This window comes from Nymphaea colorata, chromosome 6, assembly GCF_008831285.2.
Source record: "Nymphaea colorata isolate Beijing-Zhang1983 chromosome 6, ASM883128v2, whole genome shotgun sequence".
NCBI lineage: Eukaryota > Viridiplantae > Streptophyta > Magnoliopsida > Nymphaeales > Nymphaeaceae > Nymphaea > Nymphaea colorata.
The window spans coordinates 6,311,488-6,326,928 of NC_045143.1; the positions used below are offsets into that span (position 1 = coordinate 6,311,488).

General features: G+C 38.2%; 1 protein-coding gene across 1 annotated transcript; it reads right to left on the minus strand.

The window, feature by feature from the left end:
- Positions 1–9,476: 9,476 nt before the first annotated feature.
- On the minus strand, positions 9,477–11,439 carry LOC116255587 (dof zinc finger protein DOF3.1-like). Its single transcript, XM_031631459.2, has one exon. It carries the CDS (start codon positions 10,451–10,453, stop codon positions 9,731–9,733), a length of 723 nt encoding a protein of 240 aa, XP_031487319.1. The 5' UTR covers positions 10,454–11,439; the 3' UTR covers positions 9,477–9,730.
- Between the last annotated feature and the right edge of the window lie 4,002 nt (positions 11,440–15,441).

Consider the following 15,441-nt stretch of genomic DNA (forward strand, 5'->3'; position numbering starts at 1 on the left):
ATTTCATGCATTTCATCATTAATTTTTGGGGTTACTCAGAAGGCCAGACCCTACTATTTACAAATCAGTGCCCATCATTTTGCAACAAAGAGAGACACCAAAGGAGATTGAAATGGAGATTACCAACCCTCGCCCCGACCATTGCACCAACCCTATTTGAAACACATTTCATCATTAATACTTAATAGCATTTTGAATCGTAAGTTTCTAATGAGAGACCGATGTCAAGGCCTGTCTTAATCTTACTATTCTACATCTTAATTAGTTTCTTCCTAGACTTGTCCTCATAAAACATGCCATTTCCAGGTGAGTAGGGAAGGCCGACTACCTGATTAATGGTTAAAGTCTTCCCTCGCTCCCTATAATATAAGGCATGCTTTCGGTACCTCAAGTGTAGAGAAAAATAATGAAAATTGAAAAAAGTTCACGCTGAACATTTCTCTGCACTATCAAAGGCACCCTGACGGCCGCGGCCGCTAGGGTTTATCAGCCATGGAAGGGTTGTCATTAATAAGCCCGAAATCAGGTCACGTAATTAATTAAAACAGATTACCAAATTTTGCCACAGAATGACATAATTAGGAAACATGATAAAAGAAATTCCGATTAATTGGATCAATCTAAGGCAAAAGAAATCGACTTGAGAAATTAATAGACCCACAAAAAATGATTTAAAAGGAAAAAATAATGCGCAAACATCGGTGCCAATGTTGACATGTGATATGTTGGCATTTAAGGACATGCAATCAAAATGATCACAAATCTATGGGATGACAAGATTAGAGGCGCGTTTGAATAAAAAGAAAATTAATAAAATAAAAAAAACAAAAAGTATAACGCATTTATTTTGAATCCTTTTGGTAGTACTAGATAATTTATTATCTGACATACTCGTAATTACCCATTAACTTAATTACTTAAAATATTGGGCCTCACTGAGTTACTCACCAAGTAATGCTTATTATTTATATCCACGATATATTTATAATTTCAATTAAGACATTAGATATTACTTGGTTTCCATAATTTGCACTTTGAATGAAGAGCAAGGATCCATCGCCATGTAACTAAACAGAACTAATGAAAATTACACTACAACATAATCTTTTTAAACATTTTGTCACAAGTTATCTGTATATATAGAACTACCCAAGTCTCGAAATAGTTCTGGACCTCCCTCCAAGACAATGGAGTTTGGCTTCTCTCTTGCTCACCAAGAAAGAATGCATTCCTTAACATTAGTGTGCTAGAGTTAGGCAGGCTTTGTATGAGACTATGTACGTTTGAAGATCACGCACACATAAATAAATAAATATATATATATATATATATAGGCATCAAACATTTGACCTTTTTTAATTTTTATTCTGTGCACCTAGTTAGCAAAGATGTTTGTCACATACACCTTGAGCATTTGCAAACACCAAACTATATTCTTTAGAATATCAAAATTTTATTCTATGTCCTTTCGCATGTCATATTGCAAGAATATCACGTTGTTTATATGGTTGGGTTTAGATAAGACATAAAAAAAAAACATTTTGTGAAAATAGATTTTTGTGACAATTTGGTTTTTTCAAACTGGTTTAAAAAAATAGTGTGTGTCTATGAGTGTGTCCGTGCTTGTGTTTTTGCATGTGTATATAAGTGACAACGTAAAAGCGACATTTTCTGTGATTTCTTTTTTCTTTTTTATAGGGGAAGGGTTCAAGTTGTTCACTCGCTTTTGAAGACGGCGTTTTGTCTGGATTTTCACACAAACACACCTTAAATGGTAAAACATTATTTAAGAGTGTCATGTAACAATGTCTTAAATGTTTTCTAAGTTTCCTTCTTTCCTCTCTCTCTCTCTCTCTCTCTCTCTCTATTTTGTGTATATATATACATATATATATATATATACACCGATTTGTCGGTTTCAGATCTGATTTGGATAAGGGTGCTTGATGGTTAATCCAGAGATCCAAGAATATGGATTTCAAGGATGTTTAGTCAATGTAAGTTTTTTTATTTGCATTATCATGTCGAAAATTTCCTAGAAATTTAAAGACTACTAGGAGCCATGCGAAGACAAGACAATTTAATTGGTCTGCCTGTTGAAAGGAATACCTACCCATATCCAAATCACCTTAATACTATCACTGAGCTCACTAGCTATACTTAAATCTCAATCACACATCTTGATGCATGGCAGAGAACCAGAGGGATCTAGTAGATCCAAGTTGCACAGGGACAGGAGTGGAGTCAGGATTTTTTTTAAGGGCGTACTAAACGATTCAACAAACTTATTCGGGTAGAGCCAAATTAAATCAGAATTCAAAAAATATATTACGCAATTAATTTTTTTAATATAATTTTTTTTAAGTTAGTTGGGGGTGGGGCCACAGCAAGTCGAAGCTCATGACCATAGGAAGTACACATGAAGAGGTCCGTGCGTATAACAAAGGGGCGAAGGCGGCACAGGTTCAGCCCTTCTCCGGCTTAGTTTAGTCATTTTAGATCCAATCATGATGTTGGGACCCTTTATTATATTTCAGATCCAATTTCATCTTATTGATCCATTATCTATCTTTTGATTGGGCGGAGGTATAAATACCTCGGTTGGGTGATTAGGTTCTTTTTTTTTTTGGTTTTGAGAGAACTAAAAAAATCCAACTTGAGTTAGATGAAAGTTTTACTATGTTTGTGATCACAACTTTGTTTATTGTTGATCAATTAAAGTTTATTGATTTGTTAATATCAATGGTACATGTGACTTTAATAAGAGGTGCACGAGTCTCAACTCTCATTAGGTTCCGGGTGAGATGCGTGATGTAGGTTTAAGTACAAAATCACTCAGGTGGTTGTGCTATATAGACAGGGGCAGAGGGTTCTGACCTCACATCAATTTTTTTTTTTAAATTTATATGTAAATTTAAAAAAAAATTATTTTTCCTAAATAAAAAATTTGAAAAATGATATTTCGACCTGTGTCAAAATTTAGAAACTTTAATTCAGCCCACCTCATGAAAAATTTCTGGCTTCGCCCCTGTGTATAAATTGCTTGCATATGTCCATGGTAGGGAGATGTCTGCATTGATTCAAATACAAATAAAACAATTCGAAACTTTTGCATTAGATTAACAAAGATGATCCATAGCTTAAACTAGATTTTCGATTGCATATAGAGAGGCGAAATTGCATAATGCCAAAGGATCAGATTCAAATGGAATGCACCTTTTACTATATTTGATTCACCGGATGTTCACAAATATATGTGGATTCAAATTCAAATTCGACATGAAAATGAAGCAAACTCGAATCTGATCAGAACCGAACTTTACGTTCACGTCCGAATCCAAATTTTAGATACACAACCAAATATGAATCACATTATATGTTATGATAAGAACCGACTAAGAAAATGCATAAATATTGGAAACAGGGTACTTATTTCAAGCTGAATCCAATTTCAAATCCTTGTTCGATTGGATATTTGTGCAAAATCCAATTAGATGTTAAGTCTCTAAAACTTCTGAAACTATATGCATCCACAAACATTTTTAGTCCAATTAGACATGTCCTAATGCAAGTCATGCATCAAATGAACAAGGAGTCTGCGAAGCCCAATGGATCAAAAGCCCCAACTTGGTATCACCTTGTCTACCCAACACAGAAATTTGGTTTAAGACATAAAAGCCGTTTTATATGAATAATAGATTATTAAAGGTGACCATGTTATTGTTCATGAAACATGCACATGACTATAAACTTAATATCTAAATCCAACAATCAAATACTAGACATAATCCCAGCATAATATTTGAAGAACAACATAGTCTTACTAAGAACACAATGTTAAATGTTCTTACAAAAAATCACCCTTAAGTTATAGAGACAAATTGCAGCAACTTGAAGAATGAAGCTAGCAGTTATATCACATTATTATAATATATTATTTGAAAGGAAAACTACACAAAGTTCATCACATTTTATAACTTTTAAACCATCTTTGTGCTATTTTTTTTTCTTTTCTTGAGTAGGTGGGCATGCAGAAGGCAAAAACTGAATAGTCTGTGTGTTGTATGCAGAGGCAGATGCAGGTATGAGCATGGTGGGGGCGATTGCCCACACAAGTCCACAAAAAGCGTTTATTTTCATATTGAAACTTCATGGCAGTCATTCTCATTTACATTAAAGGTACCCCTTAAAAATTCAAAATTATACAATATTAATGCCCCTTAACTAGAATTTTCAGTACTCTACCCCCGATTATAAAGCCTTCTACAGGCATATGGAATTATTGCCCTCCTATAAGGAAGCCATGAATCTGAAGATATACAGTAAATCATTAGCATGTGCTGCTGCGTTTGCAGTAGTGCAAGCACAACACCTGCTGTGTTCGCTTCGGGTGTGACAGCGTGATGGAGGAAAGGCAGAGGCACATGGCAGGAGGTGGCGGCCACCTTGGTCTTACATGATGAGCTTTCATGGCAACCACCATGGCAGCAGCAAGCTGCTGCTTATATGTAAAAGCAACGTTTGGTGATTGCTCTGCCAAGTGGTGGGGGCAAGCGCCGACCTTAATTTAACTTCAATTGGGTGGAGTTGATCGCATTCATGAGAATTTGCATCCTGGATGTCGACTTACCACCTCCATTGTGACAATTAATGTAGCGATCATCATAAGAAAATTGACAAATTGTTGCCATTAATAACAGAAGCCTATGATCGGATGACTTGTTTTGTTTAACTCTCTGTCTCTGTTTCTCTCTTTGTGCCAAATTCTCTCCTGGGAGATGGTGGGGAAACTCCGAAGAGGCCGAAGCCCCTCTCCCTTTCCTTTGAACGTGAATGCTAAGAGATCCGAAAACAGAAGTACCAAAGCCATAATCGGAGGCTACCATGTACCAAAAGTTCATTATTTCACTGTCCAATCTCTCTCTCTCTCTCTCTCTCTCTCTCTCTCTCTCTCTCTTATATATATATATATATATATATAATCGGAGGCTACCATGTACCAAAAGTTCATTATTTCACTGTCCAATCTCTCTCTCTCTCTTTCTCTCTCTCTCTCTCTTATATATATATATATATATATATATATATATATATTACAGATGTATTGGGTAAGGGACAGAAATCAGACATCTTAAATTCATGTTAAAGGTGTTTAAAACAAAATATGAACCTTTTAATGAGTTGATAAACATTATTTTCACATGCATATGTCAAATTTGTGATAGTAAGATCAAACCATGTGTATAGCAATCCTAATAAAAGAGAAGAATTAGTTAATGCAATGGGGATATGCAAGGTCTGCAACACTGAATAAAGAAATTGAATCTGATAAGGAAATTAGAGCGGATTACTGATCAGGTTCCAATTCAGTACGCAGCTTCGGAACTGAATCCCAATATGAGCTTGATCTGGGTCCAATAATATCTAACCCAATTGCATTTCAATGTTGGATCTCGTTATTTTGGGTCTGAATTTGGCATTAAGAAATGAAGTCTGAATCCAAGTCCGAATGTCAATCCAGATCTGGCCTGAATGTAATATGACCTCCAAAGTTATATATTTGTCCCTATGAGGCCGCCCTGGTCCCGGTTTTCCTATGCTCTTTGGATCATAGGGCCATTTTTTTTGCTCTAACATTCAACTTCTACCTCGAGGGTGCGTTTGATAGCCTCGGATCAACTCGGATCTGAGATCCGATCCAAGGCTGACATACTTAGGCTCCCAAATCTTCATTTTTCTGCAGATCTAAAATCCACTGTTTAGTTACTCTTGTGGGCCTCACCTAAAAGGGATTTCAAATCAACCTCGGATCTCAAATGCATCCTGATAGTTTCTCGGCGAAAAACAAAAAGAACAAAATGAATCGTGTTTTCGCAATCGATCTTTTTCTTCTTGATGCAAATGTCGATCGATTGTGCTCCATCCAGTTAAGATCCAAATTTTTCTGTTTGATTTTTTCCTTAAACATGAGTGGTGGATATGGAAGGCGGATGAGATGGATCCAGAAGGAAAATGATAGCACCAAGCTTGGAATGTTGGGGAGTGTGGGTCTGCTAAGGCTGGAGCCTTCATAAAGAAGTGTGTGGATTAATTAACTAGTGTTTGGATTGGGGTGAGCTGCTTTGGAAGGACTGGGTGATCATGGTTCATGATAATGAAGAGAGGAGAGGAGCATGTGGGTGGTTAGCCTGATGCAATAATGTGATGAGGACAATGGAGGAGTGAGTGGATATCTACAGTGCAATGGCGCCGGACCCACCCCCTCTCACCTTCTACATCATGCTATTGCTTGTGAACCACAACTGGGTTCAACTGCCCAGCCATCATCTACTAATTGTGGTGCTTAATGTAAATCCACCCACTATCTCTCTCTCTCTCTCTCTTTATATATATATATATATATATATAGGACCACTCAATCGATTATGATGGACAGTTAAGAGAAAAACAATAAGAAAAAAGTATGTATATATATATATATATATATATATACACAGGACCACTCAATATATTATGATGGACAGTTAAGAGAAAAACAATAAGAAAAAAGTGATGGATATTTTCATAATCTATTATTGATTCACATCTTTTTTTTTGTCACTCATCCATTTGCAGCAGATGGATGACCTAGATGGCTGGGTGATTTTGGGTAATTGTGGTTACTATTCTCTCTCTCTCTCTCTCTCTCTCTATATATATATATATATATATATATATATATATATATATATATATATATATGTAAAATACTATGAAACTAGTAGTGTAACTATTTGAAGTTAATATTCAGTATCATTATTTCATGTTATTCTAGGGTTTCATTGTTTGTTTGATGTTTTCAGGTTTAGTATCTTAAGCCAAGAAATCTGAGGCCTAGCTAGATATGTTTTGTATTCTTTGAGCTCGAAACTATATCCACTTCTCAATGATGCATTTAAATCCAAATTTTAGTGTATTTAAATTATCTGAATCCGACCCGTTTACATCCCTATCTCGGAAAAATAAACAGTTCCTTTGAGAAGATTAAAAAAAAAAAGCACTACCACTCTATCAAATGTTTTCAAAAATGGAAAAAAAAAAAATCAATCTCTTGCTTATATAAAACTAAGCATGTTCAAGATATTGAGTACCTTCTTTCTTTAGCCAAGTCAAAAACAGAAACCCCATGTTACCAACCACATCAACATTGGCACATTGGCAGGCCTGCAGTTGGTAAGAAAAATTGTAGAGCTTCCCTCTGTTGGCAGAAGTTTCTTCCAAGTCCAACCATGGTTAAGTTGCAGGCTGGTTATGAGAAACCATGGTTACTTTCGCCAAGAAGGAAGAGTGGGAGGGCCTTGTGGCCTTTGGGCAGCCATTGCTGGCTTTCCCAGTAAAAGAAAGAGCTCCTGAACTAATCTCTGACAGTGGTTGAGCAAAGGGACATGCCTTGCTTGGGAAGGATGACAAAGATGACCCAATATATATGCAGAAGCACCTGTTCTTTCATGGAGTTTCATATTTTATGTGTTTCTTAGTGCAGGTGGGTCCCCTTGGGAATGTGTTGGTGGGTCCCCTTCCCCACAGCAAAGCTTGTTACAGAGGGAAAAATGAAAAGAAAATGGGGTCATGAAGATGCCTTGGTGACCTCAACCATGAAAAGAAGAGGAGCCATCATGTCAGCTTCACAAAATTCCAATCCCAAGCGAATTCCATGGTGTGTGAGTTGCGAGTGTGGTGGTTCGTGGGTTGTCGACTTGTGCTGATTCTTCTCCCACTTGCGTGTGTTTCAATCCCCGAGTCAAAATGCTTCTTCCAATTTCCATTTCTTTTAAAACGCAACTCTCTCTCTCTCTAGATCCTTAGTGAGCTAAGTCTGACTTCTCTCTACATTTTTTTGAATTTCTTTTTGTTGAACCTTCTTTGTTAATCATTCTTGGAGTGAAAAGACAAAGATGGTAGAAGTTGGAATCTAATTTTTGTGTACATATATATGTGTTTGTGATACTTTGATCTGTTGTTTCAAGTATATATACATGCAAATTATTATGATGTTCGGGTTTGTATACATTTTATGTTCGTCATAGTTGGCAAACCCGTAACTCGGATTTAGATTGATTGAAGACTGGTGACCAGAGAGTTAACTCGGTAACTTGGTTGTGTTAAGTCAGAGATTTTATAGTTGGCAAACCCATAACTCGGATTTAGATTGATTGAAGACTGGTTATCAGAGAGTTAACTCGATAACTTGGCTATGTTAAGTCAGATTTTACAGCGCATTTTTTGTTATAAATAGACTAAGAAGGTAAATTTTTCCAAACTTCATGTTTCAATTTTTCATCAACTAAAACTGAACAACATGTAATATGAATATCTATATATACTTAGCAAAGTTTGCAATACAGGGTTAAAAAAAACCTTATTATTCAATAATGCACAAAAAAAACATATAAGTAACTGAAGATCCAAATTGACTCTAGGAACCCCGACTCATGACTTAGTAGATAGACGATCATAGTTGATTCGAGGGACTCATGAGTCAGATCGACGAGTTTGCCAACTATGCCTTCAACGTTGTTTTGGAGATCATTCTTGGCCGAATTTGTCAAAAACCCATTTTTTTCAACAGGTGTACAAAAAATATCATTTTGATCTTGTGGCCCAAGCTCATAAACCATGTTTTAGAAACTTGTTAACAGATCAAGTTTTCACAAAGCCACATTTTTTGACTAAATACAATCTTAATTTTTTTACCACATGTTTTCATTGCTCACAGAAAATACGTAGGCTTCAGATTATATGCTAAGTTAGGACAAATAAAGAACATGCATCATCATATGGAGTATAAATAATTTAGAACCCCTCTTTCTCTCTCTCATACGTGCACACACACACACACGTATATATATATTGGATAACCGCTTTTGACCGTGTTGAGAAGAGAGAAGATATCGCGGAACTTCATTGGTTACATATCAGGTGACAAGCAGTCGTCATTCCTTTACTCTCCAAAACAGAGACCATGTGGGTAGGTATAACCGTGGTTGCTCTGCGAGAAAACGAAGGGAATTCACCAACTTTGTTTTCGATGCAGGAGAAACCACCAACCATTTTTATTTGGTTCAAAATAAGATCAACATGTGCAAAAGAATAAAGAATGGTAAAGAAAAGAAAAACATACGCACACACAAGAATCAGGATCGACCACGGCTAAGGAGGATTCCATTGTTTCAACAGCATGATTGTAGTCGTTTAAATGAATAAACTCTCTTATAACTAGAAATTCACATCTTTGATCTTTCTTAATATCAGGAATGCTGGTATACGAAGTTCTCTCGCCCTGTTGACTGCAGAAAAATGCAGAACTGGAAACAGGAATCTCCATTTAAAAGAAAAGAGGGAGTTACGACTTGTAGAACAACAACAAAGATGACTGGAAGTAACAGTGAAGAAGGAGAAGAAGATGATCATGGTGGTCATATTTCCTTTTCAGCCAAAAAAAAAATATAACCGTTGATTGATTTCTCATTTCACATACCAACCGCTAACAATATATATGTTCATTGGTAGAAGTGTTAAAGAAGGAAAAGACTCTCATTTAATCCTGTAACAGCACACCAGAACGTCTCAAAAGAAGCCCAAAAAGAAAATTGAAACTCTAAAGTAGAAAAACCCCAAAAAGCAACCGAGAAAACCTAGCACCTTCATGTCACCAACTTCAAAGTTTTGGACGGTGGGAGAGAGAGAAGGTTCATTGATAGCTAGAACCAGGCGTGTACATGGCCAAGTCCGGCCAATTGCTGCCTACCCAACAATTGGAATCCCCTAATAGTCCGTCCACGTTGCCGCCGGAAAACTCGACTCCGGCACTCGCCGTCACCCTCTCTGAGTACTCTGGCATCCCCCATCCGTTTTCCGGCCCCTTCAATCCCTCCTGCACCCTCCCCACTCTGGCAGAGCTTAGCGGCTCGTAGAGCGTCCCGAAGTGCCCGTTTGACGCCAACAACGAGCTGAAAGTCCCCGTCATATCCAGCAACCGATGGTCCTGATCCGTCGCCGGACCAAAAACCCCGGCGACAAGGCTTTCGGCTGGAAGGTCGGGCTCCTGCTTCAGGAACGACGAGGAGGAGGAGGAGCACGGCGACGTGGTGGCAGGGGTGGCGATGGCAGTGGCAGCAGCAGCAGAACCTGAAGAATTCGAGTTGGAGGCGTTCTTCGATTTCGAGCCCGAGGACGACTTCTTCGAGTTTTTCCGACTGCCGCCTCCTACCGGAATATTACGTAAGGCCCCGCCTTTAGTCCAGTATCTCCGGCAATTCTTGCAGAAGTGGCGGGGCTGAGAAAGATTATAGTTGTTGTAGTAGCAGAACTTGGTGTTGGTGGAGTCGCAGCGTGGGCACTTGATGTGTTGCTCCAGCTCCGGGAATTGGGGCTTCGTGGTGCGTCTGTCGGGGATCAATCCTGGGTCTTGCATCCTCTGATAGACTGGTTTCAGGATATTATGGGATATTTCAGTTCTTGGAGAGGTAGGATTTCATGGAACAATTGGGTTTTGGAGAAAGATTCAATCTTTAGCGGTAGTTTTGTTGATGTTATTCTAGGAAAACTGGGCAGAAAAGATCAGACAGTGGGGGATTTTGTGGCAAAACAGAGGAAAATATAAAGTTTTTGATGATCTGAACTGCAGTGTCGGTTGGGTTCTGGAAATGGGAGAGAAGTTATATCATGAGTTTTCCTTTTTATAAAATGGACAAGAAGGACAGTGCCAAATGATGGGAAGAGACTCGAGAAATAGATGGTGATAGTTTTTTGATGATTTGGAGTTTGTTGATTGGAAGAAGGAGAAGTGCAGAAGGCAGAAAACGAGGAAGTTGGCAGCTCAAGAGTTGGTCTAATAGATGAGCGGTGAAAGATGGACAGAGATTTCTATCGTCCAATTTAAGCCATGCGTGAGAAACCCAGCAGGCTCGATTTCTTCTAAAAACAAGAATCAGATGGTTTTATACGTCTGAGTGAGAAAAAACTGAAAAATGGCAGAAAATATATGTACACTACAAAACAGTAAACCAATCTCCTAAACCAAAGATAAGAATCAGATCACAAACTCCAGTCTTCCATGCACAAGGCAGGAAGAGTTATATCGAGAATTTGGTTTCGCGCTGAACCATGAGAGATGATGAAGATGACCTCAAACTCTTGACTTTCAGTTCTTCAACTGAACAGCATGAAAAAGGCTTCCTCACAAGCCTACCGTGGAACACACCGACCTGTTACAGAAACTCGGAAATGGAGATCTCATGGCGAAAGAGAGCCATCCCGATAATTTCAGATTGCCGTCCCTTTCCAGGATCTTGGCTCAATGAGTTTTCAAGGAGAGGAGAACAGAGGAGGGGAAAGAGTGAGAGAAAGAGAGAGCAGTGGGCTAGGGGAATGAAAGGTGAAAATTCTGCTGTGGGCTTTTAAAGAATGAGTGATCGCAAGATCTGCCCCTCTGATTTCTTCTAATTCCTCAACTCCATTTCTCACAGGAATTTGCATCCATCATCTCTACCAACTTCAAACTGCAATTATTTACATTCATGATAATTCATTACTGTAAAATTACTATCAGCTTATTTAAGGTGCAGAGTTACTACAACACTAAATAACCGCCCTCCTTTCTCTTTAATATGAAGATCACAGTCTTGTCTTCGATTATTTTCACATAGCCACCTGCATTCTCAATTGGAAGCTCTTCTTCTTCCTTTTTCAGAAGCATGACCATACATTGCAGCAAGCTGTGTGTTCAATCCTGTAACATCCACTTACAGGAAGATTACTGTTCAATTTTTGGCCCTAAACCATAATTTCTCCATAGCTGGCCCTACTATAAGCCTTTGATGTCTGAATCCCTGCACAAAACCATATATAATCGGTATGAATATGAGAGGCAGAGAAGGATACATTTAAAATTTTCCTTCTGTCTTTATTTTCCCTGTTTTCTTGGTCAAGGCTATGATGAACCATCCATTGCATTCACAGTGGTGCTATAATATGAACAGTTGGCCCTTTAATTTCATGGCAACACCATAATGAGTCATTCATCAATTATTCTCAGCAACATAATTGAGCTGTGACCCAGTGTTCTCAATATTGGTCTCGTATCGGTCGATACCCGAGTGTATCAGCTACAGATGTCGAGGATGCCGGCCGATACGGCTCTTAAAATATTAGTCATTTTAATTTACTTAACTATTTATGGGTAACAATATGGAAGCCAAGATTGAAAACACTGTGCAAAACTTTGTGTGAGTTTGAAAGAAGACTGAAAATTGGAACAAAAAAAATACTAAGGGAGTGTTTGCATGACAGCCTGGGAGAAACTTAGTTTTGTGAAAATCAGGTTCTACTGCTAAAAAGCCAGTTTTGTAAACTTAGTTTGGATAACAAGTGAAAAAGTTGGTTTAGAGACAAACATTCTTGAAAACCAAAACTCAGTTTTAATATCATCCAAACATTCTTGAAATGATGTTTTGGGGAAAAATTGGGTTTTGTCTCTTAAAACCTGGTTTTAGTTTGTCATCCAAACACTCTCTAAAAGAATAAAGAATGAAGAGAAAAAGAAAATGAGGCCCTTCTATGACTGTTGCAAAGCATAGGAAGGCAAAGTGAGGAGGCCTCATTCATTGCTTATGTTTCTTGATTTTCCTTGGGTCAAACTTCCTGCCAATCAATGCCATCATGCTTTATTATCATTATTAGCAATCTTGAATGTTCCCTCTGTTTTTGAAGCTTTCCTATTGTTTCAATTGGTTACTAAATGCGGACCTGGTACTCTATTCTGTTGAAATGAGGGAGAAGGGTGGAAGCTTCGGCTCTCTTATCGGTCTACTATACTACAATGTTGAAATGAGAGAGAAGGGTGGACGCTTCGGCTTTCTTGTTGGTTTACTATACTACAAAAGACTTGTCCTGCTCACCTGATGCTATTTCAATCTGTATCCAGAAAATTAAAAAATGTTGGGGCACCAAATTATTTTAACAAAGTATCGTCCCGTTCTCTGCAATTTTAGGCGTTTTGAGTCCGTAACATGACAAAACGAAGCGCAAGTGGTGGCATCTGTTATAAGAGAAAATCACGACCCCGGAACGAATTATTCAAGTCATTCACCTGAAATGCCACGCGATGATGTATATTTTACATGTGTGCCATCATCTGAGGTTCTCCGATTTCCAAAGGTTTTCTGTGAGGGTAGTTTGGTAACTTAGGGAGGAGCAAAGGAGGATACGATCAGCCTGCGTGAAAACGAAGCGATCATGTCAGGAGCAATCTCAACCGTCCGTTGGCCAACGGCTCCTTCTGGACCGTCCGGTTGAGGAGGCACCTGCCCTATCCCGAATCTTAACGTCGTGCTGCCGCCGGAAGAGGACGGGTAGTTCCCAGATGTACACGTGGAGGCACACGATTGGCGGACCGGACTGCCCGGACTCATCAGAAATCGCGGAAAAGATGGAGGGAGGACTGTGCACGGGACGCCCGTTATGCTGCCCCGGTCAGCTCCAGTCAAGGACGATTAGGACCCACAAATTTTTATTCCCAGGTTACCCTCCGTCTTTCCTTTTCCTGCAAAATTTTCTCGAGGACATAAAATCCCAAAGGGAACACGTTGGATGAAGAGAAAAATGTCATACCAAACGATAAATGAGTCCAGTTCGATTAAACTTGACTCGACTCCCAAACCGGTACTTTATATAATATTATCAAAACCGGTTTTACAAATTACTCATTTAATGGCTAAACGAGTCGAGTTCGAGCTCAATTTTGTGTAGTCTAGCCGAGTTCGAACTTGCTATAAGGAGTACAACTTGAGTTCGAGCCGAGTTAGAGCTCGAGCTGGCCAAGCTCAGGCTTGTCTCGGCTCGTGTGCAGCCCTAATCAGCGGTCTATGTTCTTGAGAGTGTTGACACAATAGCTTAATGTAGGGGCTAGTAAGCGGCCAATTGTCATTTCAAGTGTCAAGGACATCAACTTTTTAGAGACAAATGATATATAAGTTGACGAGTAGTGGGGGTCACACCTCCAAACACCAAAAATAAACCGTGTATTTTATAAGAACTAAAAAGTTGGGTGAGAGTTTAGTGCTGGCTCACTCGAAAAGAATGAGCAGTCCACAATGACACAGACAAAATTTTTTTTGCAGACCATTTAAAATTCAATGACATAATGACATCAATATATGAATAAGTAAATTACTTATAAGAAAATAACCATGGAGCATTAGACACGTAACTTGCATGGGTTTCACAAATTACCCATTCAAACCTACATGTGCCTCTGCTATTGGCGGTCCACAGCCTTGCCCGGTTGGGCTCACTCAGATGGACATGATGGTTCGACTTTCTTGCGATCAAGCTGGCTTGAGACAATGGACTTATCGAGTCAGGTGGTTTAGAGACAATGGACTTATCGAGTCAGGTGGTTTAGAGTTGGTCCGTAGGTGGGCTTGTCATGCATGTTAGGTCGATATGGTGAACTTGATATTTGAAGGAGAAGGTGATAGATGGATGAGTCGCGGTGCGCTAGCTAAGGGGTCTATGGAGTTGGAATCGTCAATTTGGCCTAGGGTTTTCTAGGGTTCGAGCCAACCCCTTCTTGAATTCTCATAAATTGTGCACATAAAGTTGGTTGATGTGACTTCATTATTGAAATAAAGGAAATATGCTTTACTGATTAGCATTTATATAAGTCTTATTGTGCCCATAAAGCTGTGGATTCGTTGAATATTGATGTGCTGATCACTATATATTAAATAGTGATTTTGGCTTTTCAAAATAACCCAACTATCTAACAAGGGCTGTTTGATCCAACATAATTGGATGGTTAAAAAAAAAATATAATTAGTATTTTAGTCATCTAGCAATAATTCACATTCTTTTCTCATTGTTTTTCTTTCAAACATCAATTTACTTTACATGAATGACTCAAATTAGTTGGTTGGAGTTAAAGTCATCATTCGGTGTATATATATATAAACTGAATTGTGACTCTAGTATTTTAGAATCACCAAGCCGTCTAATTAGAGTCGTTCAATCCATTGTGATAAGAGGTGAAGAGAAAAACAAGGAAAAAGAGATAATGAACATTTTTGTCATCTAGTATTAGTTTTTACCTTTTTATTCATGTTTTTTTCTCTACCATCTATCTGCATCAGATATGGTTAAGTGAATAACTAGAATCACTATATATATATATATATATAAACTACAATAACTTTTTAGATGTGATCTATACTGTTTTTTTAACAAAACAAAACTTTTAATACAAATTGTCTGAAAGTGAAATGAAGAAAGTTTGACAGCACAAAAACTAATGACTCACAATGCTGCAATAAAATTAGTAGATGTGATCTGCATTAGCTTAACAAAATTAAACTTTTGTTGTGAACTCTCTGAAAGTGAAAGGAGAAAATTCTAAATCGCTTA

Bases quoted from the DNA above. Each gene is read 5' to 3' on its own strand.
- LOC116255587 (XM_031631459.2), bottom strand. From the start codon at position 10,453: ATGCAAGACCCAGGATTGATCCCCGACAGACGCACCACGAAGCCCCAA.